A 26,425-nucleotide genomic window follows, 5' to 3' on the forward strand; every position below is an offset into this window, starting at 1 on the left:
TTACTATTGGTAACTTCCTACATTTACCTCATAGAATAGGTAAATGTGGGAATACTGAAATAAACCATTTTTCTGTTCACTAACAATTACAAAAAAATTCCTATCAAATACAAGTTTAGCATAATGTGTTCATCTTTCATATAGGACTGCTGCCAAGGCTGCCCTAAGAAACAGACAAAACACATTTCAAAACGTTGACTCTACCCATCTTCTGGATCAAATATCCAGAAAAAATAACAAATATTAGGACCATTCTGTTTGATGCATAGCTTTGCTTGTAAAAAGCAAACAGCCCTGCACTGTGAAGAACCTAAAACACTGACTTAGAATACCCAGTCAGTGACCTTTTGTAAGCATTGGTTGTGTGTTACTGTGCGTAATATAGTTAGAACCAAATAATCATGTCTAGAATGTCAAACAGTTACAAAAAAATCTGGCTGGATACTTCACAGGAAACCAGAAACCATTCATTGCCAGAAACAGCAATGTTAGATTTCATTTTGTAGGAAAATATTTTCCATGTGGTCCTAGTGTAAGATCCCAGATGTATATTTTCTATTTCTAGAATTCACCTTACAGGACATAGCAGAGGACGGCCGTCACAAGGAAAGCAGATGTTTTATTTAAAAAAAACAAAAAACTGTTGAACGATGGTAATACAAAAAGTGTGTAATTCAATACTTTTCCCTTTATGTTAGTGCACATTTTGTCAGTAGATGGTGCTAAAACCTCTTAAATCCATAGCATTTGTATTTTGTATACTTATTCTTCTGCATTTCATGGCAGGTGCAGCAATACAATCAGTACATTATCAGGTATATGTATTTAAAACACATACTATTTGCCGGTAAAATGGGAAACAAAAAAGGAATGTTCAGAACATTTAACAGCTGATATCTGCAATTTTAACCATCTTTCTGAGGTATAGTGAAGGTACACATTTTATTATTGCCTAATATCAGTTCCACAGAAGTATTCTATTGTTTTTTCACATATACATTTTACTTCTTACATGTTACAAAATATTCCATCAGAAATGCCATTTCCCTTACATTATACCCTCGGGATGTTTTGTTTTTTGTTCATAAAAAAAATATCTATTTGTAGATTGGTGAGGGAAATGCAAAACTTAGTAAAATTAAAGGGCAGTCAAAACATCAAATATGTTTTACTGTATTCAGTCAAAGTAAGTGTTAACTCAGACATGCCAGTTATAAATAAAATGTAGCATAAATTACTTTGCTAGTACTGTATACTAATAGTAGTAATATTATTATTATTATTATTATTATTATTATTATTATTATTATTATTATTATTATTATTATTTTTTGTTAGGATTATTATTTTTTTTTTCTGCCAAAACATGCTCAAAAACTCACGAAATTTGGTACACTGGTAGATGCCTATGGATGATAGTTGGTGATATTCAGCAAATTTGCACAAGTTGCATGGTTCGGCAGCCATATTGGATTTTGAGGAATTTGTTAAAACACCTATGTATCGGAAACCGCTTTCTGCAGAGTTCTGAAAATTGCTATACATGTTGAGAGATAGTCCATGATTAACTGTTGTTAATATGAAGCTGATTGGTTATGTGGTTTGGCAACCACATTGATTAATGACATAAAATTACCATAAAAATATAAAATCATCAAAATTCAAACATCTTCTCTGAAACCGCTTATCCGATTGAAACAAAAATTGGAATAAAACATCTCAGTATGGTCATCTGTTACGCTTGTTCAAGGGAAGTTGCTACTGTGAAAATCATGACGTCCACGCTGCATGACATCATCAATATACGCAACTGGCAATAAAACAGCGTATAACTTCTTATCGGCTGCACCAAAACGCACAAAATTTGACACGTGAATGGGTATATTGTACTGATACGGCATCTGTTTTTTTTTTAAATTTTATTTCATCACTACATTCATAGATATATTTAAGACTAAACTGATAAAACCACAATCGCAAATCCTCAATAGGTGGCAACGAATCAGCCAGTGTATTTAAAAGATGTATGGTTTTTTTTTTGGTTTTTTTTTTCACTTATCACAATATACATGATTAACCAAGGTGTGCAATATAACTAGCTTATGTGTAATATACATGATTTAGTGTGTAATATAACTGGGCTACTATTGATGTGCAATAATTACTATTTATGTGCAAACTATAATGAGTTTATCAAGTGTGCAATATGATGTTTTTGATTCAGCCGGATATTATGTTTGTTGGGCCAGATGGTTAACTATTGAGTGCTATAATATAACTTTGGATGTGATTTATTATGAAATAATTTGTTCTGTATTTGAGCCAATTCTCCAAAAGGTCTATTACCTGCAGAGCACAATAAATGCTCAATTTGTACTGTCTCTCTGGGTTCTGTTCCAGCTTCTTCTCTCCTCTGTCCTGTTTATAATTCCTCTGCATAGGATTCGAGTGGTGTTACTCATGAATCGTGCACATGTTATGTCCTAGTAGCGGTTTGCTGACAATTACATATGGTGAATTGTGTATTTGCCAGGCACCCCTGATAGCCAATTGTTACACTATTAACACTTTCTATTGCTTTAAAAAGAATGCATATTAAATGATAGTGGCATTAAAATATACAAAAAACAATACATTTTATATTGCAAAATTAAGAATAGGGCACCACACGCTCTCACACACACACACACGCACACAAACTCAAACAAAGAGCGATCTAGAATTTAGAACAATGTTAGCCTCTTATATGCATTATTTTAAAAGTCTATATGACTGCATACTATTTAGAATTGTGTGTGCATCCAAATAAAATTTAAATTGCCTACCAACCAATAATTCCAATATGTGTGCCAAAATTGACAGTTAGCACAGTTGTGATAACTCTTCATTTATTATAACCAATGTGCTTAAATTTCACGATAACTGCTTGGAAGCCGTAAAGTTGCTCGCAACTCTAGTTATTATTATTATTATTATTATTATTATTATTATTATTATTATTATTATTATTAATAATATTATACTGGGTTCATAGGAACTTCTTACAATTCTACAGATCAGTTTTACTTTTTGTTTTTTGTTTTTATGAGTACAGTAATTCCTGCTGGTCATGCTTCAATTCATTTAACATTTCAGTTGCACACAGTAATGACTCAGGGTGTGGGCTTGACTCTGCAGTGTGGGAACGTCTGTGGTAAATTGTTGGAAAAGGGTGAATAACCGCAGATGTACTAAATGTTTGTGGATTTACAGTAAGCTAGGGAAGACATCCAGCTGGCTGTTATTAGGCAATTTGGCATCTCTGTTGCGTCAGCTAAGAAATTATTAATAATAATAATAATAATAATAATAATAATAATAATATAATTTACTGTAAATGTGGCAAGTGATTTTACCTAGTGTCTTAGTGTCTCGTGAGTAGGTTTGTATTAATGGTTTGTACTAATATTTATTAGTGAAGACTGCGTGATGGAACTGAAACTCTCCTCCAAATACTGGGCTAGCAAGAGTACCATCTGATATTGAGGCTGGAATACATTTCCAAGCACAGCCATACCACAAATGTAATAGGCATTTTAAAAGATAAAAAGCTAACGTATTACCTAGCTCAAATATGTTATTATGGAGGCTAGCAAATCCTAATTTATTGCAAATTCCTAACAGAACTACAGTACACAGGATGAAGTATGTTTGTTAAGGGACTAAATACCAAACAAATGAAACCTTTCACTGGTCTGTTCCCATAACATGTGAGGCTTGAGCAGATGTTTAATGTTGGGTCAAATTCTGGACAGCATGTATGCTAATCAGATGTTTTTATTCAGACAATGTTGAAGTGTGTGTGTGGTTTTCTGATGTATTTATTTCTTTTTTATGTTTGTTTGTTTAACTGGATGCCCCTGAAGCACAATAATGTGGGTTAACTAATTTGCATTTGAAAATAATAATAAAAGAAAATGCTTATATTCTTCCAGAGATGAAGGTTATCGCTGCCTGTAGAGCAATGCAGTTCTTGGTCATGTGCACACAGAAATGCAAGGAAGTAGCAAAGTTTATTAAAGCTCATTTATAATTGAGAACTGGATTATAAACACTGGCAAGATATGAAGTGTTTATGTGGAACAGCTTTTTGATGATGTGTTTGTCATAACTTTGAGCAGTCTATTTGGATTAGTTACAGAATGCTGATATTTAGCCAGAACCCTTTTAAACCTCCCTTATATGGCTGAAACAGAGATGTTTCTGTTGGAAAGTTTCAGTAGTATGTTTCGAAGCTTATGATTTATATTCTTAAAACACCATTAGGTAATGTCTTCTATTCAGCAGATTTTTTTTTTCATTTTATATATATATATATATATATATATATATATATATATATATACAGACGTGCTCAAATTTGTTGGTACCCCTCCACAAAAAACGAAGAATGCACAATTTTCTCTGAAATAACTTGAAACTGACAAAAATAATTGGCATCCACTATTGTTTATTCCATATTTAATAGAAATCAGACTTTGCTTTTGATTTTTTATTCAACATAATATTGTAAATAAGAAAACAAATGAAAATGGCATGGACAAAAATGATGGAACCGCTAACCTAATATTTTGTTGCACAACCTTTAGAGGCAATCACTGCAATCAGACGTTTTCTGTAGCTCTCAATGAGACTTCTGCACCTGGTAACAGGTAGTTTGGCCCACTCTTCCTGAGCAAACTGCTCCAGCTGTCTCAGGTTTGATGGGTGCCTTCTCCAGACTGCAAGTTTCAGCTCTTTCCATAGATGTTCGATAGGATTCAGATCAGGACTCATAGAAGGCCACTTCAGAATAGTCCAATGTTTTGTTCTTATCCATTCTTGGGTGCTTTTAGCTGTGTGTTTTGGGTCATTATCCTGTTGGAGGACCCATGACCTGCGACTGAGACAGAGCTTTCTGACACTGGGCAGTACGTTTCGCTCCAGAATGCCTTGATAGTCTTGAGATTTCATTGTGCCCTGCACAGACTCAAGGCACCCTGTGCCAGGCGCAGCAAAGCAGCCCCAAAACATAACCGAGCCTCCTCCATGTTTCACTGTAGGTATGGTGTTCTTTTCTTTGAAAGCTTAATTTTTTCATCTGTGAACATAGAGCTGATGTGACTTGCCAAAAAGCTCCAGTTTTGACTCATCTGTCCAAAGGACATTCTCCCAGAAGGATTGTGGCTTTTCAATATGCATTTTAGCAAATTCCAGTCTGGCTTTTTTATGTTTTTCTGTCAAAAGTGGAGTCCTCCTGGGACTTCTTCCATGGAGCCCACTTTCGCTCAAAAAGCGACGGATGGTGCGATCAGAAACTGACGTACCTTCACCTTGGATTTCAGCTTGTATCTCTTTGGCAGTTTATCCTTGGTTCTTTTTCTACCATTTGCACTATCCTTCTGTTCACTCTGGGGTCGATTTTCCTCTTGCGGCCGCGCCCAGGGAGGTTGGCTACAGTTCCATGGACCTTAAACTTCTTAATAATATTTGCAGCTGTTGTCACAGGAACATCAAGCTGCTTGGAGATGGTCTTGTAGCCTTTACCTTTACCATGCTCGTCTATTATTTTCTTTCTGATCTCCTCAGACAACTCTCTCCTTTGCTTTCTCTGGTCCATGTTCAGTGTGGTGCACACAATGGTACCAAACAGCACAGTGACTACTTTTCTCCATTTAAATAGGCTGAATGACTGATTACAAGATTGGAGACATGTGTGATACTAATTAAAGAAACTAATTAGTTTGAAATATCGCTATAATCCAATTCTTTATTATCATTTCTAAGGGGTACCAACAAATGTGTCCAGGCCATTTTAGAATATATTTGTAGAATAAGCAATAATTCATCTCTTTTCACAGCTTCTTTGCTTTATTCTGTGACATACCAAAGGCATGCAAGTATACATGATAAAATAGCTTTTAATTTCATCACTTTTCAGGAGGAATGAAGCATTATTTCAATGAGCTGTAAGGGTACCAACAAATTTGAGCACGTCTGTATATATGTGTGTGTGTGTGTGTGTATATATGTGTATATATAACTGTATTATTTTATTTTTTAAATAACCGTAATGCTGACTAAAATGGCCTTTATATCATTAGAAGGTATGCTGGCCTCACTTTCACTTTAAATAGAGTTCATATTTGCACACTTTCTATTATTTACATTGTAAATCATAGATTCCAGACAGGGTTAAGGCTGATCTACATCCTTGGATTGCTTCTCTGTGTTATTTCAGACACTAGAATCGACTATTAACTTGTTTCCTGATCCTCTCATACTTTCACCCAATAAAGTTACAAAACTGTAAATAGGTAACTAAGACTTTTAATTCTGAGGCTTGAATTAAGTATTACTTTTTTTTTCAGGTTTTTTTTTTGTTTTTTTTTCATTTTGATATGTTTATTTGGTGTTCCGAAAACAAATTGCACTAATGGCAATTTTTTTTTGTTTTAACAATTTCAAATTCATGAAATCATCATACATTCAAAATGAAATATTAATGAAATGTTGTAAAACATGATTGTATTGAATACCATTGTAACTGACCCGTTGTAAATGTATTTATAGTGTTTTATTAGTCCATTTATAAAAATTGTCTGCATCCTGATTGGCTAGTTAAAAGACTAAAACCGGTGGTTCAGATCGCATTTCATTCCAATCAGGAAAATCAGTTTCAAAGTAAAAATGAGACATTTTATAAACTCAGTAACACAGAAGGCGTGGGTACTATTGATGAAACCCATGTACCTGAGGCATATGTAGAGATGTGGCGAGTATGAAAATGCAGATTGCATATTTCAAAATGTAATAGTCGTGATTGACAGAGATGCCAACTGCTACGATTTGGCCGTAGCAGCTATTATTTTGGAGGTTCTGCTATGGCGCTACGTTGAAGAGGTATAATCCTACGATTTTCATTAAATAAATAAATGACGGATACTCCCTGAACGTTTACGAAATATTATTTCAGTACCGTGTGTGTTTCATTTTTTTAATGAATTAATGGTTCTTAAATAATACTGTAGTTCACTGACGGTTTTTATTGTGGTATTTTAACTGACATACTAAAAGTTCTGAGCCAGGTTGCTTAGTAACCAGTTTAGGAGTCCTTCAGAAACAGCTGCCAAATGTCGCCATGCTATAATTTTTTCAATGCCTGTCAGGTCTTTGACCCAAATCAAGGAAAGTATGTCAGCATAACGGAGAGGTGTGTTTGAGGCCAGTCTGCTGTTTGAATACAACTGTGTAGCACAGTGTGAATATCGTGCTTGCTATGAAATTGTCAGTGAAATGAAATGCAACGTTTACCAGTTCTGGAAAAACATGGAAACAAGTATTATTATTATTATTATTATTATTATTATTAGTTTATTTAGCAGATGCCTTTATCCAAGGTGACTTACAGAGACTAGGGTGTGTGAACTATGCATCAGCTGCAGAGTCACTTACAATTACGTCTCACCCGAAAGACGGAACACAAGGATGTTAAGTGACTTGCTCAGGGTTACACAATGAGTCAGTGGCTGAGGTGGGATTTGAACCGGGGACCTCCTAGTTACAAGCCCTTTTCTTTAACCACTGGACCACACAGTCTCCGAAATGCCAAAGCTTGCTGTAAAATCATTTTCTACATACAACAGTTTACTTCGGAATGACCGGTGTTATTCTGTTCCCCCATGGAAATCAGTTTCCCCTGCCAGTAATTTACTGTGTTTAGTTGGAGGGGGGGGGGATTGTCTTATAATCAGGCGAATATAGACTAACCCTCACCCTTAACCTTAGAAAAAAGTGTTCACCTCAGGATTCGGCCAAAGCAAACCTTGGCGAGTGCGGAACACAAATCGCCAAACCACCTGCTTACATGTAGTACAATAAGCAGAGGAAACTGATTTCCACGGGGCACTGAATTCAACGTAACACCGGTGCTCCAGAAAGGCATCAAATGTACAATGTGTTGTATCAAAATAATATGTAAACAAACAAACCAAAACATAAAATAACTGCAAACTGTACCACAGCAGAAGCAACAGATGCACACAGAGGCAACTTCAAACGTTATTTTTTAAAGGTATGTAAAACCTACAGTTTTTTTTTGTTTGCTGTCCTGAAGAAACCCCACCAAAACGAACATTTTTGTTTTATAGTTATATATGCTGAGAAATGTCAAGTACAAATTCAACCGGTCTACAAAAATATATAAAAAAATAATAATTTACTTTACCTTATGCCGGTAGATATTGCATCCGTTATGATCAGCTGCTGCATCGTAGCCAAAAAATTGCCAAACATCACTTTTTTGCTGACCTGTCGCAATTCTGCCACCACGACGCCACTGCTTCTCTGCTGGTGCACCTTCATCATCATCATCATCTTGGCCTTCCTCCTCCTCCCCAACAACAGTCTTGTTCCAAGTTTCTTCAGTATTTTCTCCCATTGCTATTCAATCATTTACTTTGTCTGATCTCTAGTGTGTTTTATAATTGTTGATGTACAGTACTACAGTAATTACTAGTTCTCAGCAATCTAGCTCGTATCCGGTGCCGCTACATGTCATTTTCTTATTGGCTCTTTAGATCTCGTTTATTATTACCTCTGCTACTAATTTTGTCAGATTTATCTTTTGATTTTTCACTCTATTCTGTCTGTGTATTCTGGTTGCTCAATACAACTTTTTGTCCAAAACACAGATACGCAAGCTATGAGCAATGAAAAAATATTGTGTATTTGTATGGAATTTTGGAAAAACAATGCATATGTAATTGTGCGTATGCGTATACTGACCACATCTATCTATGAGGAGTAGGTGGTATCCTTGAAAGCCACGCCTTCTCATGTGTTAATGCTTATCAAAAATGATTAATGTCTTATTTTTAGGGTAACCCCTGTGACATACATGGACTATTAAGTAAATATGCCATTAATGTTAATATTAAGGCAAAACAACACCATTATGTTATACCACATCAGAGAAAGACTTAATGCACAATTAAAATAAAACATTTAAATGAGGAATGCAACGGTTATGATTTTCCAAAACCGAAACCAATATTTGCATAAAATTCCAAACCGAGCGATACAGACAAAAGAGAAAACCAAACCAAAACCACATTTTTTGTCCAGTGGAAATGCATGAGCCATTTCAGCACTAAGCTGCCGGCATTTTCAGAAGTCCATTGTAAACATAGACATGGTTCAGATTAACATACTTTAGTAATTTTAATATGATAACATAAATCAAATGTTATGACAAGACTTCATGCTTTGTCTCTGTGTTCAGATGTCTAGTGCTGTTTTCATGTGCACCCATCATGTGTACCCTAACTTAAACCTTTTGTTAAATAATGCATCCTTAGAAGTGAAAGCTGAAGCTTGAAGTTTGAGTTTTAAAAATATATATATATTAAAAAGTTAAGTCTGTCACTTCTGTTAAATTACTCTGTTTAGACCTAATAAAAATGATACTAAACTGACCAAAACAGCCAAATGCTAATGTATTAAAAGAAAAGAAAATGTTAGTTGAGTTCCCAAACCATTGTGAAACTGGAATGAACAGTGAACCAGGCAAAACGAAAGGGATGCTTAGAACAAACATCTGGAAGCTGCTTTAAGTGAAATGCTTCTGTGAGCAGGTCAGTTTATTTTTTTATAAAGGTAGCTTCATTTCCTGGGCATGTATTGAAATGTGTTTAGTTTGTCTGATTTCTTTTGCTGCATTCTATCAGCGTATTGATTTATTTCAAGTGTAGGGACCTTACCAATAGTCATATGTATGTACAGTATATCACATGAGCTGCATTTCTACTCAGATGTGATTTGCCACTAACAACCAACCAGGAAAATAATAAATACAAAAATGTAATGTCTATTAATATTGTATTCTTTCTACATTGAGTCTAATGGTTTAATACTGTCGTGCATTTGCTTTAGCTATCATTTAACTGAGGCGAGGGTGAAATACATCCACACAACAACAGAGTACTTGCAATGATGAACCGATGTTTATTATTAGACAGGATGGCAAAATGACAGTACCTTACAGCAGGCAGGAACGTCTTGCTCTAGCTCTGGTGCAGAACGGGTGCGTGTCCATGTCCGAACCGTAAGCCTAGAAGCAATCAACTAACTGTAACTAACATCAGCATTCTCTGTTCTACTATCATACTGTTTCCGGTCAATAACTAAACCTGCGATTGGATAACAGGCAGGAAGGACTGATACCAGTTCCAACACAATTTATTTATTTATTTATTTATTTATTTATTTTGTTCTAGTTTGCAAGACATATAAAGAAATCTGAAGGACAGAAAACGCCTAAAGTGGAATTACAAATCTCGATCTATGGTGTGAAAATTCTAGATCCCAAAACGAAAGTAAGTAGAATTTCAATGTAAGTATTTCTTGTAATGTATGATAATTACCTGCAAGTTTGAATTGTATCTTTTAAATGTAGCTTCCCTTGGCGTTTCAGGGATAAGAGAATATGCTTACACTGCAGTGTATGATTCCCATAGTTGTTTTGTTAGATGTTGTGTCACCTGTTAGCACGTGGAGCAGTATTTTAACAATAAACCTTTTTAATTATTTTTTTTTTTTGATTGAATGTCTAAGGCGGCAAATGTAGCTGTCATCAGGAAATCCGGTAGGTGAAATCACTGCAAAGTAATTTATGCAGAAGAAGCAACATGTTTGCTATAATTTGCAGTAGGTTTGAGATGCAAATACCATACACTAAAACAGCAACCATGGTATATGTAAAAAGAAACAGAAAACATTACATTCTTCACAGGTAGCTTGGAAGAAAGCATGTCACCCACAGTGCTTAATTGAAATATGTGCAAACCACTATAATTAATAATCACACTCTGCCTTACTTCCTTTAGGGAAATAACCATTAATACCAACCTGGCAGCCTTCACAAGTAAATTATTAGGCAGAGTTTCAACATCTTGTATTTGATTAGTGACCATCTGTTCTAGTAAGATGTAGTCAGTTGAAACCTTGTCATACAGAACATTACTAGAACCATAGTAAATCACCTTTTGAATAGCACATACAAATCTGTGATCTGTATTGTTATTGTCAATAAAAAAATATATAAAATAAACTATGGAGCAATTTGTTTAATCTTAATTTTAGTGCAATGCACTAAAATACATTTCTAAGATTTCTGTCATGGCTCATAAGAGATTAGACTCTCCTGTCATATGCCTCATTAGAGGTTCAATAAAGCAAGTGCAGCCACTGTCCAGCAGGGGGAGCCAATTAACAGTTTACAAGAAACACGTTGCGTTATCTTTGTGGTATCCATTGTTGTCCACATCGTAGCAATTTTTTTTCAACATATTTCCAGTAGATTGTATTTTTTTATTTACATATTAGGCAATTAAAATATTTTTTTCAACGTTTATTATTTCAGCATTCACCGGGAGAAAGATATTTTTCTTCTAAATATCCCAGTGTATCCATTTCATGCTCCCTCCTGCAACAATGCTGGTGCTCTGGTTGATGAGGTTGTTGCAGGAGGGAGCATGATCTGGATACACTGCGATCCTGAGAAGACATTTTTTTTTTCTCCTGGCAAACGCTCCCGGGTAAATCTTGAGAAATGTATTGTCCGATTTGATTTTTGACTGATGATGGGTGAATGTACATTGTACATTTTGCAGGGTGTTCTGTAACACCTTTAAGACCTAATTGTACTTATATTTTTGTAAAAAAAATTCTGCTCAAATTCATTGTCCGTAGTTGTTTTTATGGCAGTATTCTATTTGTATGATTTTGTATTTTAATTTTACCAAAAGCAGGTCACATGATAAGTAGTGGCAGAATCAAGCAGGGTTTTCCACACCCATTATGTTCAATATGGCCACATTTGTCGCAAGGAGGGCTTCCATCCTTTATATATTTGTATTTATTGAGTTTGACTAACAGTCGTCCCAGAGGACACAGGAAATACACACAAATCACAAACATACAGTATATCCATTTCAATCCATTTAAATTGTCATAAGAGTTCATTACAAGTACAAGGTTGCTGTACTGTAATATGTATTTCAGTTGGTTTCTGAAATCATTTAAGACTCTTTTGCATCTTTAACATTGGTGAGCAATCTGTTCCAATTACACATTATGCCCTTCTGTATCGCAATGCCCTTTATTTCTTCTGCGTGCATAGCCACTTTCAACAGAAAAAGCTGAAAAGTATGTTGGTAATTTGCATCGGTCAGACATTTATACTTGGGATAGTAAAAACCAACTTTTCATGACATCTACTTTATCTGTTGTATATGCTGGTTTCATCTGGAAACTTTTTTTGATCTGCTGCTTTATTCTGTATACTGTTAGTGTTTCTTTAAACACATTACAAACATATTCATAAAGATGTATTCTGAGATAGCACTTTAATGTATGGTCTCTGAATGTACTTTTAAGAGACTTACTGATTCTTGTTCTATTAAATATATCTTTACCAGACATCCCAATCATTTTGTTTGAATATTGAAGCTTGACACAACATGACAGGGCCCAACATTTGTGTTCACAGGTTCAAGGGGTGTATTTCTATCGCCCCCCCAAAAAAGACTTATGTAAACACACGGCTTAAAACATTTCTTTTGACTAAGCCTTCCATGATTTGTTTGAATATTGCTACTCAATGCAGCTGTACTTGCTGTTACATTGCCAGGTACCAGAGCCCATTCACTATTTCCCACCCTGTGCTGCAAATTTTCTCTTGATAAGAGTTGAATGATTAAAGATTGAGAATGCTATCTTTATCTTGGCAGCTTTTTGCTTTTGGGTCTGTCTGTACCATTGACCGAAAGAGTTGGATTCAAGTTCACAATAATCTCGAATACCTTATAGTAGTGAGTGCCTTTGTTGGTGCCTTCAAAAACAACAAAGCTTATGTGATACATTTTTGCAAATGACCAGTGCTTAGAAAGTGTTATTGGTAATGTTAAAGCTGAACTAAGTAAAGGGAGCAGTGACAGTTTAATTGTATAGCACTCTCTTGTAAATTTCTCTTGTCTAGCCTCGCGCATATATGGAATATCAAGCATTTCCTGCAATTCCAGATGTTCCCCCCCAATAGAATCCTTAAAATAGATTCTGAAATGCCAATCTCATGGTTTTATAAAATCTTATAGTCTTGGTTTGTCCTTTGACAAAGGAGATAAGGGAATATTTAGATAAAAGAAAAAAAAAAACACTTGTTAATGGTACTGCACATTCGAGAATACACATGAATACACATGTAGAATACAGGGAGCTTTAAAAAGCCTAAACGGCTTGAACAATGTGATTACTGGTCAAGAAAGCAACATCGGATCTGTGTTTATTAAGTTGCCCTTCATGAATGATCTCCCGGTGTGAAAACTATCAACCATCTTCATCCAGATACTTCTTTGATGTTTTTTATGCAAGGTAGACACTTATAGTAGTACAATTTGCTTTTCTAAGAGCTTGGATATATTTGATATATTTACTGATATAGTCTAGGTGGGTTGACGAGTTATTAGGGAATCAGAATCTGGGGGTATATGGAGGCACCCTGTTTGTCTGCCTGTCTCTCTATCGATTACACTAAGGTTTTGCATACCTAGAGAAGCACTTATTCAATTGAGATGGAACTTGGTCTGGACATACATCAGAATGTATGTGTCCAGCTCACTGTACAGTATGTGAAACTTACAGTGGATATAGGTCCTGCTTATCTACTTTTTCATAGTACCGATAGCTCCCATGCCTGGAGATAAATGTTGCTTAGGTCATTCAGGAATTGTGCTATGGGGTTGTGGTGGGGTGCCCCGCTCTTGTGCGTATGTTTGTGTTTTATGTTGTATGTGGTGTGTTATTGTTTACATATGGTGTCAGAGAAGTGGGAAACAGCACCTTTAATACGCAGGCCAGGAACAGTACTGTGTGTGTTTTTGGGAGGAAGAAAGGAGAAAATGGGGAGAAGGAGCCGAAGGGGAAAGCAGAGGAACGGCCAGTCCCAAAGCCTGAAGGAGGAAGCGCAGTTTTGGTGCCTAGCCTGTACCAAACCCAGGCACACCACCATGCGCTGCCCCTTCCATGCGCCCCTTCAGGCACCCACTCAAAAGAGGGATAGGGGAAGCAGGGAGGTGAACCCTTGGACCCGGCCGTGGGACCCCATCCAGTGGGTACTAGAGGAGTACTCCACTGCGGAGTGGAAGAATGAGGAGTGGTGCACCTACTGCTGTCTCTATGGGCATGAGGAGGAAAGCTGCCCAGAGGTTGACGGGGACACAAACGAGGAAGGGGATGAGCCCAAAGGCCCGTTGGGTCCAACCTCCAGTGCCACCTGTGCTACACCCCGCAATACCCCGCACCCCTGCCAACTATATAGCAGAAGAGCCACAGGGAAGCCTACCTCAGAGTAATCAAAATCTCGAGTTGGTGCCCTGCCTGCAGAGAGTGTAGGCACTTCCCGATCAACTGCCCCCTCCAGGAGGAGGGAGGAGGAGGAACTACAACCAAAGTGCCCCGCACTGAGGTCAGTATTGCCACTGCCTCCACCACCAGGGGGAAACTACCCATTGCTCCCACCTCCACCGCCAGAGGGAGAAGAGCTGCTCCCACCTCCACAGGGAGTAGGCACATCTACGCCAGAACCCAGGAGAGTTCTGCTCGCTATCGCCCGAGGAGGCCTGTTTGCTGTCGCCTGGGGGTTGTTTGCTGCTGACCCCCAGGGATTTGCTGTGGCCTTTGGTGGAATATGCCACACCACTGTCAGCATTGCTGCTGACAGCATGGCCACTGTTAGCATTGCCATTCTCAGCATTGCCAAGAGCAGCATTTCTGCCACCAGGATTTCCCTGAATGCACTGACAGCATTGCCACTGGCAATATTGCTGCCCGGGGACCCTTTAATACCTACGTTTCTGACCCAGGAAGATTATTATTATTATTATTATTATTTATTTCTTAGCAGACGCCCTTATCCAGGGCGACTTACAATCGTAAGCAAAAACATTTCAAGCGTTACAATACAAGTAATACAATAAGAGCAAGAAATACAATAACTTTTGTTCAAGTAAAGTACAAGTTTGACAAACCACAATTCAATAATACAGCAGGTAATAGTGATAGTTACATCAGGATATGATTAAATACAAAGTACTACAGGTTAAAAACTTGGCAGATTACAGTATTCTGAAGTACAGGATTAAATGCAGTAAAATAGGGGCTGATAAGAGCAAAATAAAGCACATTTACATGAAGGGTGATAGTGTCCCAGGATACAAACAGAGGAGTTCTACAGGTGCTCTTTGAAGAGGTGAGTCTTAAGGAGGCGCCGGAATGTGGTCAGGGACTGGGCAGTCCTGACATCTGTAGGAAGGTCATTCCACCACTGCGGAGCAAGGGTGGAGAAGGAGCGGGCTTTGGAGGCAGGGGAGCGTAGCGGTGGTAGAGCTAGTCTTCTAGTGCAGGCGGAGCGGAGAGGTCGAGTGGGGGTGTAGGGAGAGATGAGGGTCTGGAGGTAGCTGGGTGCAGACTGGTCAAGGCATCTGTAGGCTAGTACAAGAGTCTTGAACTGGATGCGAGCGGTGATCGGGAGCCAGTGGAGCGAGTGGAGTAGTGGAGTAGCGTGGGCGAAGCGAGGCAGAGAGAACACCAGGCGGGCAGCAGAGTTCTGGATGAGCTGGAGCGGACGGGTGGCGGACGCAGGGAGGCCAGCCAGGAGGGAGTTGCAGTAGTCTAGGCGGGAGAGTACCAGGGCCTGGACCAGGAGCTGGGTAGCATAGTTGGTGAGGAAGGGTCGGATTCTTCGGATGTTGCTCAGGAAGAATCGGCAAGTGCGTGCCAGAGTGGAGATGTGCTGGGAATAAGAGAGGCAGGGGTCCAGGGTGACTCCAAGGTTCTTAGCTGAGGAAGAGGGAGAGAGTGTGGTAGATTCCAGAGGAACAGAGATAGAGAGATCAGAGGAGGGGGAGGAGGAGGGAAAGAAAAGGAGGTCAGATTTAGAGAGGTTGAGTTTGAGGTGATGCGAGTGCATCCAGGAGGAAATAGCAGACAGACAGGTAGAGATACGGGAGGAGATGGTGGAGTCAGAGGTGGGGAAGGAGAGGAAAATCTGAGCATCATCAGCATAGAACTGGTATGAGAAACCATAGGATGCGATGAGGGGGCCCAGGGAGCGGGTGTAGAGAGAGAACAGGAGAGGACCCAAGACTGACCCTTGGGGGACTCCAGTTAAGAGAGGGTGAGGTGTGGAGGTTGCTCCACGCCAGGTTACCTGGTAAGTGCGGTTGGAGAGGTAGGAGGAGAACCAGGCCAGAGCAGTGCCAGAGATCCCCAGGTCAGCAAGAGATGATAGTAGAATAGAGTGATCAACAGTGTCAAAGGCAGCAGAGAGGTCGAGGAGAATTAGGACAGAGGAGAGAGAGGCAGCTCGGGCACATTTAAGTGAGTTGGTGACAGACAGGAGGGCGGTTTCAGTGGAGTGAGCAGAGCGGAAGCCAGATTGGAGAGGGTCAAGCAGAGAGTGGTTGGACAGGAAAGCAGAGAGCTGGCGGTGTACAGTCCGCTCGAGGGTTTTGGAGAGGAAGGGTAGGAGGGAGACAGGACGGTAGCTCTGGAGGGAGGTGGGGTCGAGGGTAGGTTTTTTGAGGAGGGGAGTGATCGAGGCTTTTTTGAAGGCAGAGGGGAAGATACCAGAAAGTAGAGAGGTGTTGAGGAGGGAGGAGATGAAGGGGAGTAGAGCAGGAGCAGCAGCTTGAAAGAGGTGAGTGGGGAGGGGGTCCAAGGCACACGTGGTGGGTTTGTGACCCTGGAGTAGGGAGGAGAGGTCAGAGTCTGAGAGGGGCAAGAAGGTGAAGAAGGAGGGTGAGTTAGTAGGGGTTGCAGTGGGTGTAGGAGTTGGAGCGGGAGGGGGTGCGGGGGAGGGAGAGGTGTTAAAGAGTTTGCGGATATCTGAAATTTTAGAAGAGAAGAAGGAGGCAAAGTCATCAGGGGAGATAGAGGAGGGAGGAGGAGGGGGGAAGGGTTTAGGAGGGAGGAGAAGGTAGAGAATAGTTTACGTGGGTTGTTAGTGGAGGCTTGGATTACAGATTGGAAATAAGCACAGTTAGCAGAGGAGAGAGTAGAGGAGAAGGAGGAGAGGAGAGTGCGGTAAAGGTCTAGGGCAGCAGGGAGTTTGGTTCTCTTCCATTTCTTTTCAGCAGATCGCAGTGTGATTCTTGCCGAGCGGAGCGCAGAGGAGAGCCAGGGATGGGGAGGGGAGGGGCGAGCAGGACGAGAGGTGAGGGGACAGAGGGAGTCGAGGGAGGAGGTGAGTGAGGAGAAGAGGGTGGAGGTAGCAGAGTCTACGGAGAGTTGTGAGAAGGAGTCGATAGGAGGGAGGTGAGAGAGAGCAGTGGAGGCAAGGACAGAGGGGGAGAGAGAGCGGAGGTTACGGCGAGAGGTGACAGTGGGGGTAGGAGGAGCAGGGAGAGGGGGGAGAGACAGAGAAAAAGAGATGAAATAGTGATCAGAGAGGTCCAGGGGGGTGACAGAGAGGGTGGAGGGGCAGCAGGCCCTGGAGAAGGTGAGGTCCAGTTGACGGCCAGCTTTGTGGGTAGGAGGGGACGGAGAGAGACAGAAGTCGAAGGAGTGCAGGAGAGGGAGGAATCCAGCAGAGTGGCTGGGGTTGGAGAGATGGATGTTGAAGTCACCCAAAAGGACAGTCGGGGTAGACAGGGAGGGGAGGGAGGAGAGTAGATAGTCGAGTTCATCCAGAAAGTGAGTGAGAGGCCCAGGGGGGCGGTAAAGAACAATGAGCAGGAGTTGACAGGGAAAGGTTAGTTGGACTGCATGAAATTCAAAGGTACTGACAGAGAGTGAGATGAGATCGGAGGGGACAGAAAAGAGTAAGGAGGGAGAGAGGAGAAGACCCGTCCCACCTCCCCGTCCAGTGAGGCGCGGGGTATGGGACAGGACGTAGAGAGAGGACAGGGCAGCAGGAGTAACAGTGTTATCAGGGGACAGCCAGGTTTCAGTGAGAGCAAGGAAATCCAGCGAGAGGTGGGAGGCAAAGGCAGATATGAAATCAGCTTTGTTAGCAGAAGAGTGACAGTTCCAGAGTGCACCAGAGAGTGTGCGGGAGGGGGGGAGAGGCAGAGAAATGAGGTTAGAGGGGTTGGAGGAGCAGCAGCGGAGGGAGGGCAGAGGACGAGGACGGGAGGACAGAACAGGGATGTGAGAGACAGTCATAGCAGGACAAAAGGCACAGTAGGAGCAGTAGGGTGGAGGGTACAGACCTGACTAGTAGATAGCTTCTTCTAGAGCCCCGGTAGGTTTGGATCTATTGGAACAGCGTCTCAGCGCAGGCCTCCCCTCGCTAGACTCCCACAGCTAGACTCCCGGCTCTTTTGTTGAGGCTCTTCTGTTGGCTGGCGCTTCTGGCTGGCGCTAAAATAGGCTGCTTAATATATAAAAAACAACTGCGTGGAAACCAATCAGATAGCAAAACAACTTCTATTCAATTAAACCACTCACCTGGTACTAATCACACACCAACTCAGCTAATTCAAACACCACCTTACAGAGTTACCAAATGTAGTGAATTAAAGATTACTTGAAGCAGGAGCTAGCCTATCTGCCTCAGTCCCTGGTTCCTGTAGACTGACCACTATTATATGCACACCCTTAAATGGGTTCCACCTCACTTTGCAAGGGGACTGGCACAACTGCTAACTGCTCTATTGACAATACTTTTACACACTTCAAAGGGGATCACACCACTACAGGAGGCTGTGTGGAGACCAATCCAAATGCAAACCACCCTCCCTGAGAAATTACAAATTGCAAATCACCTTAATATTCAAATAACCACACTACCTGGTTTAAAATCACATACACACACTCCTCCCTAAATTGAAACACCAACTAATAAAAATAATACTTAAATAGTTAATTAAAAAATTAGTAGGAGCAGGACCAATTACCTATCTTGCCTCAGACTCTGGTTACCTGTAGACTCCCACAGCTAGACTCCCGGCTCTTTTGTTGAGGCTCTTCTGTTGGCTGGCGCTAAAATAGGCTGCTTAATATATAAAAAACAACTGCGTGGAAACCAATCAGATAGCAAAACAACTTCTATTCAATTAAACCACTCACCTGGTACTAATCACACACCAACTCAGCTACTCAGCAACTCAAGACTTTGGGGATTTTAAGGGGGGAGGTGGCCTTTAAGGCCATATGTAATCGAGTAGTGGTTAGGGCTCTGGACTCTTGACCTGAGGGTTGTGGGTTCAATCCCAGGTGCGGACACTGCTTCTGTACCCTTGAGCAAGGTACTTTACCTAGATTGCTTCAGTAAAAACCCAACTGTATAAATGGGTAATTGTATGTAAAAATAATGTGATCAATTGTAAGTCGCCCTGGATAAGGGCGTCTGCTAAGAAATAAATAATAATATGTGCTGTGCATAAGGGGGGGAGATATGTGGCGGGGTGCCCCCCCCCCCGTGCGTATTTTTGTGTTTTATATTGTATGTGGTGTGTTATTGTTGGTGTGTGTGTATATGTATGGGTGCATGGGATATAATGTGGGATATGTATCACGAGTGATGTAAACTGTATTTGTATTTAGGCATGGGGATTGTACAATCACGTCACATACAGATGAGCATGGGGATGGCACAAATTAGTTCACATGCTGGGATTCAAGTGAATGATTAATTAGCAATTGAATTCCGGCACAATACAGTTGCACTAATCACTCACTCGGGGTTAGGTGTTAAGAGTGAACGTGAGAGAGGAGGGGAAAGAAGAAAAACAACAATTGCTACTTGTGCTAAACAGTTCATCATGATGCTTGTTTTGAGGATTGTCCACTGTTTTAGTCTGTCTGTTTATTTTGGCCAACATGCCGTTTTGTTTGTTCTCTGTTTTGTTTTGTGTTTTAAATCGTTTTATTTATAATAAACCGGCACAACATCTCAGTTCACTCAACACTATGTGTCCTGTCTAGTTCCTGGCCTGACGTCACCACCAGCCAGCCTTTTCACAGCGGTTTTGAAACCAGCCTCTAATAACAAGTCTGTAAACTCAGTAAGTGGCGAGATCGGAATTCTACTTGTAAAGAAGAAAGCACTAGTTCACGAAAACCCCGGTGATGTTTGGTACAGCATGGCAATTAAAGAAAACATATTTGATCAAAGTCTGTTCTCTTTTTCGTAGTCAGTAAAGATGTAGAACACAATTGACCTTCATGAGTTACAGTCTGTGTTACTGCAATTCCTTTTGAAAGCAGAAAGTGTTCTGCAGCTTGTGGTTAAACTGAACAGTGACCAGCTCTGATGCAATTTCCTTTGGCCGCAAATTCTATTTCTCTCAAACTCTACCAAAATGCTGGTAATGCTGAAAAAAAAACCCCAACAATGCCGAAGTTTTGGAAAATAAACATTGGCTATGTTTTCATTTAAATAAGCTCATTTGACCTCACCAACACAAATTTAAACATTGTTGTTGCATGTATTATGTTTTCTGTAATACAATACGTTCAACAAAAAAAATATTGTATCTGATGGTAAAATGTTTTTTTTTTTTTTTTTTTTTATTATAAATGTGTCATAGCAAGTATAATAATATAGATCTGTATCAGAGATACTCCCTTTTCTTAAGCAGTATTGTTCTGTATGTTGTGAATTGTTCCTGCAGCTTAAAATGTTTTTGCATAGCACTGAAGACCATTGTAACAGTTGGCCATTTTAAAAACAGATAATGATACAGATGCATTCCCAGTCCTTTAGAGGTGGGGTTTTACACCCCAGAATGATCATTTCGTCTTGTATGGTGGGAGAGACTTTCTCAACAGACCAAATTTAAAAATACCCCTTGAGAGGGTGTTATCTTACAATTGATGCTTATGGAGAAGTTCAGCACCACATGGTGCAGTACCTGGTTCATTATGGAGAACAGGATGCGTGCAAATGTTTTTGAGATGAGGTCTTACATACTGATAACGGAGTCCAAGTGTACCTTCTTACTATAGCTATCCCTGTTCCTCAGGAAGTCATATTGATGCCTGCTTCATGGGGACTTGTGGTTATATGCAAGAGCATCCATGTTCTTGCCAAGTTCTTGATCGTTTTCCACTAGTGTCTCTGATTGTAGCTTGCCAAGAGCAAAGACATGGCATGAATTTAATAGCATGCAAACACTGCTTCTAATCTGTGAGTTACTGTTGTTGTGGCTTCATTACTAGCAGGCTTTCTAATGCAGTGCCCCGGACACACAAACAAGCCACTTCATTAAGGGGTAATGAAATGTCCACCAAGCACGAAGATCCTTCCTCCATGGTAGCTGAACGTGTAATCCAGTTTATTTTTTCGAAACAATCCCACTTTACTGTCTGCAATTGAGCTCAAGGCTTTGGAGATCAGAACATTTTCGTTTTATTGAGTGCCCCCCCCCCAAAATAAATAAATAAATAAATAAATAAATGTAGATAGTTAGCTAGCTAATCCTTTGCTATAGCCTTAAAAACACGGGCATTCTCCAAGCACTAAATATTATTATTATTATTATTTATTTCTTAGCAGACGCCCTTATCCAGGGCGACTTACAATCGTAAGCAAATACATTTCATAAGCAAATTATGAGCAAACGTAAGCAAATACATTAAATATCAATGTTGCCAACAGAGGCAATAAAAAGTGTTCCATAGTCTACACCTCTACAGCAATATCTCCAAAGCCTTTTCCATACTTCAGGAGCTACGCAACTGAATAAAGAACAACATCCCAAAACAAATCCGTAAAGTACTGTTAACTGCAGTAAGTTTAGTCTGATAGTGTAAGCTTATGTCTCCAGGTGGACAAGTTTTAAAGGGAATAACAGAAGACTTGCAAACCCCACCTGGCTATTCAGAACCAGGATGAGCTGACAGTGTCCCCGAGAGTGCTACATTGTTAAATAAATCTCAAGACACAAATCCGTAATATATATACAAATTATATATTATAATTACCTCATAGTAGCACATGTTTTAAATAAAATTAGTGTTGTCTGACATCCCCAGGCTATTAAATTGAATAAACTTTCATTACCACACACTATGTATTCAAGTAATTGTATTCTTTGAATTATTAAAATGCATGTCTAAAATTGTATTCCTTTTACTCTCTAGTGAAGGTCTCAAGGGAGTTGTCTTCTGTCTAGACTAAATTAAAACTATGCATTACTCTCTTGGGGAATTCTTGATGCCAGGCATAACTTTTAATAAGCTAGAGAGCCTTTGCCAGTATCCTGTATTAGTATGTTTATATAAATGAACTTCTTTTATATATATATATATTTTTATTTCCCCAGGAAGTGCAGCACAATTGCCAGTTGCATCGGATATCATTCTGTGCAGATGATAAGACGGACAAGAGAATATTCACATTTATTTGCAAAGATGCAGAATCTAATAAACATCTATGTTTTGTATTCGACAGTGAAAAATGTGTAAGTACTTATTTGTTTAAAAAAGGCTGAATATTTTTCAAATTATAACATCATTACTTCTTTATCCTTTTTAAATCCTTCGACAAATTCCACTGATCGACCCAGAATCCATTTCAACATTATTATTATTATTATTATTATTATTATTATTATTATTAGTTGGTCATTTAGTAGATGTTTTTATCTAAAGCGACCTTACAGAGACTAGGGAGTAAACCTATGATTCAACAGCTGCTGCAGAGCAATATCATGAGGTTTCCATGCTTGTTGTTTTTTTTTTTTGTTGTTTTTTTTTTAGGTCGAGACATTTGCTCGAGAAATGTCTTGTATAAAATGCTTTTTTGGGTTTTTGTCGCTCAGTTTATTTTACTCTAGTAAACCAGGCTTTTCACCTGACGTCATGCAAATGAATGGGAAAGGTGGGAGTTGATATATAAATTAACTATGCGTAAAGTACTCGTGCTGTTTTTGAAGATTACTAGTGAAATTTTATGAAAATGTGGTTTCCAAGCGCAGAAAACTGGTACACGAGTGAATCTAAGGTGCTGTAATAAAGCGAAATGCCTCGTGCCTGGTTGGTTAATAATGTGTTTTACTGTCATGTCGTTAGTAGTGTATACTGTTTATCTTATGACTCATTAATTAAAAACTCGGAAGTATAAAATGAAACTGACCCAACAGGTGTTGCAGATCACCATGGCTGAAAACCGGCAGAGACATTATATATATATATATATATATATATATATATATATATATATATATATATATATATATATATATATATATATATATATATATTTCCCTTTCATTCAGGCAATACAGCATATAGGGGATAAGATGATGCTGCATATACTACCCTGGCTTAGAAACCCTACCTGTCTGGACAACTGACAGCTGCTGAGGAAGCATTCAACACCACGCTTGGGCAAATACGGGTAGTGGGCACTTGAAAGGGAGGTGGCGGACACTGATGAAACGGACTGAAGTGCAGCATTAGTTCGTTCCTAAAATTGCCGCTGCTTGCTGTATCCTGCACAAACTCTTGTCAACAATAAAATGAGGTGTTCAGGAATCAGTGGCTGCCTGTGAGACAGATGGTGAAGGTTACCAGTGTTGTCAAGTCTCACAAGAAAAAAAGCATCACTGCCTTTCAAAACAAGCCCAAAACAAGCAAACCCATGTTAGAGTATGGGTGTTTATGCAAATTCCAACCCGTGACTCTCAAAAAACAAGCCCAATCCCGCATTGGGTGTGAGACACACATTAGCATGCTATCTCACACTTACATGCATGCAGTACAAAGATTTAAAATATTTTACTCAGGTGCTGCAAGAGACAACAATACAGATCTGGGGTCTCAAGCACGGGGCTTAGCGCTTGGAAAGCTGCTTTCCAAGCTTGTGTACTGTAGTAATCATGGAGACTACATGCCCGAGAGAGGAGCAACTGTTCAGCCAATTGTATTGCCGTGTAGGTGCTGGCATTTAGCGTTTTAACCAATTGACACTAAGCAATACTGTGCAAGGGTGGGCGTTCATGTTTTCAACCTATCAGTGATCGTATATGCACCAAGCACTGCGAGAGACGGTGTTTACTGTACTTGATGCTTTCGCTAACTGTGATGCCATATGGCAAACTTTTAAAAGTAAATCTCTAACTTATAGAACGCCACATTTAAAACAATAGCACATGTGCATAAACTCTAGGTCGGACTACGCAGCATAAACTCCGGGTGAGATTTTGTGCAAACAGCTGATTTGCAGAAAACAGTTACAACACTAATTTGAAGAAAGTATAATAATGCATTTTTCATTTATTCCACACCTCATTAATGCAGTGGTTTCATTTGCATGGTAGTTTCTATACTGTCATTTATAAATTCTGTGACGTGAATAGAAAATACATTTTAAATGAAGCTGCGTATTTGTCCCAGTGCTAAACAAAACAATTGCGTTGCATGTTCGGTTTTGCCAAGATCGTAATATTGCTACTGCATCATAAAGAATATACAGCTGCATAAGGTAAGGATTATACCTTTCTACCACAGAATATGTTCTTAAAAATCGCGTGAAGGAAGTGGCTTATGAACAGTAAGTACACAAGTTTCTTGTGTATATTGAAGTTAAAGCTGCCAATTGTCCTGAAAAAATATAAGTCAAATTCTGTTTTCACGTATCATGAGCCTGCAAACTGTACCGTATTACTGAGAGTTAAATATTAATTAATTTAGCCGATTTGAAATGTGTCATATGCAATATTAAGCAGTGTACATTTTAAAACAAACTGTTACGTGCTGGTTGGATTGAAAAACGTAGACTATTGGATGTCACCAAGGACCAAAGATGAGATTCCCTGTCTTAAGCAATGACCTATCACACTGCCTGGAAAGTCTCACTCACTTGCCTTGAATCTCACTCTTTGGAACTGTAAATCTCACTGTTTAGGACAGCTAACCCTTGGCATCTCTGGCGTTGTCTTTGGACATAGCTGGGATCAAATAAAGGACAGGAATTAATTCAGTTAGACATTTAAGCAGCTCACTTGCTCTTCATGTTTAACTTTAGCATAGTTTTTACAGCAAGGGTATTCTCAAACAGCTGCTTTAATACTATAACAAGGGCATAACGCAGCTCATGGTAAGTGGTTTTATACAGAACTGTAAACCCACAAGAGATATAAAACATGACAGACCAGACACAGCAAAAAACAATAATAAAAAAGCTGCCTGCATTATCATTAAGGTGAACTACACCACTGCTAACCATAAAATCGCCCCTCAGCCACTACTTTCTGCTGTCTTGGAATCCACAGTAACAACTGACCTGCTCCCTTGCAATATTTACAGTTAAGGATAAATAGGCTCATTAACATTTACACGTGAAGTGCGTGTTTCCATGTGAAACTTGGCGTGGATTTTCCCATGTGTTTTGTCATTTTACATGAGTAAATGAGATTTATCTTATCCCTCTGTTTGGCCACAAACCCTGATTTACACGAGTAATTCTCCCAAACTTGCACGCGCATCGCCATTTCACGTGTAAATTGACCCGCATGGAAACCCCATATATGATACCAGTGTTGTTGTTGTGTTTCTCCTGATTTTATTTACAAGGAATTCTGAAACTTTGTTTTAGTTATAGTTTTTACTTGCAACCGATACATTTTGAAGTCTGGCCCCTAATGCATGCAATTCATTTAGGAATGTAACACATCCACCTTATCACTGTAATACTGGATATATGTATGAAAAAAAAAAGATTTCAGAATCAGATTAATTTATAATTAATTCGATAATTTGATTGATTATATTGAAAACCATTATTTTCTTTTTTACTAATCTAAAGATCACTTAAAGAATTAAAAATGCATATTGCTACCATTTACAGACAAACGTTTGTTAGAAATAGTACAGACAATAATGTATTTCATTTAGAAATTTTGGCTTTTAAGGATAGATGGTAAACCCAATATGCTACTGTACAAATTAAAATATTCCAATCTTTAGTAGTTAAATGTACACAATGTGTAAGCAGTACCCCAGAAATGTGATTTACATGGTTCTTTTCTCTGTATAAGGCTGAAGAGATTACTCTAACGATTGGCCAAGCATTTGACTTGGCTTACAAGAAGTTTCTGGAATCTGGAGGAAAAGATGTGGAAACAAGAAAACAAATAGGAAGCCTTCAGAAAAGAGTAAGCTATATACGTAAGGTAGAACAATACCAGTACGTGTTTTGAAATTGCATTTAATATTTCTGCAGAGTATATCAGACCAGTATAATTTTTTGTGTGTTTTAATCCTGGAAGAAAAAAACTTATTCCTCCTCAGGTGGTCTTAGAAGGCAATGCTGCACTTTGCTGAAGATGTTGTCTACCTTGAATTAGTTTATTTAAGTGTAACTTAAGTACAGTACAACATTGCATATCCGACCCCCTGT

At 39.2% G+C, this 26,425-nt stretch overlaps 1 protein-coding gene across 8 annotated transcripts in view; it reads left to right on the top strand.

Annotated features, from left to right (window-relative positions):
- gulp1a (GULP PTB domain containing engulfment adaptor 1a) overlaps positions 1-26,425 on the top strand; it is a 125,835-nt gene that overhangs the window by 87,333 nt on the left and 12,077 nt on the right. For all 8 annotated transcript variants that reach the window (XM_059032187.1, XM_034003085.3, XM_059032186.1 and 5 more), the window contains 3 exons: positions 10,296-10,394; positions 22,347-22,484; positions 26,064-26,180. In XM_059032187.1, the coding sequence (XP_058888170.1) occupies positions 10,296-10,394; positions 22,347-22,484; positions 26,064-26,180 (354 nt within the window). The remainder of the gene's footprint in view (positions 1-10,295; positions 10,395-22,346; positions 22,485-26,063; positions 26,181-26,425) is intronic.

This window comes from Acipenser ruthenus, chromosome 10, assembly GCF_902713425.1.
Source record: "Acipenser ruthenus chromosome 10, fAciRut3.2 maternal haplotype, whole genome shotgun sequence".
Lineage (NCBI taxonomy): Eukaryota > Metazoa > Chordata > Actinopteri > Acipenseriformes > Acipenseridae > Acipenser > Acipenser ruthenus.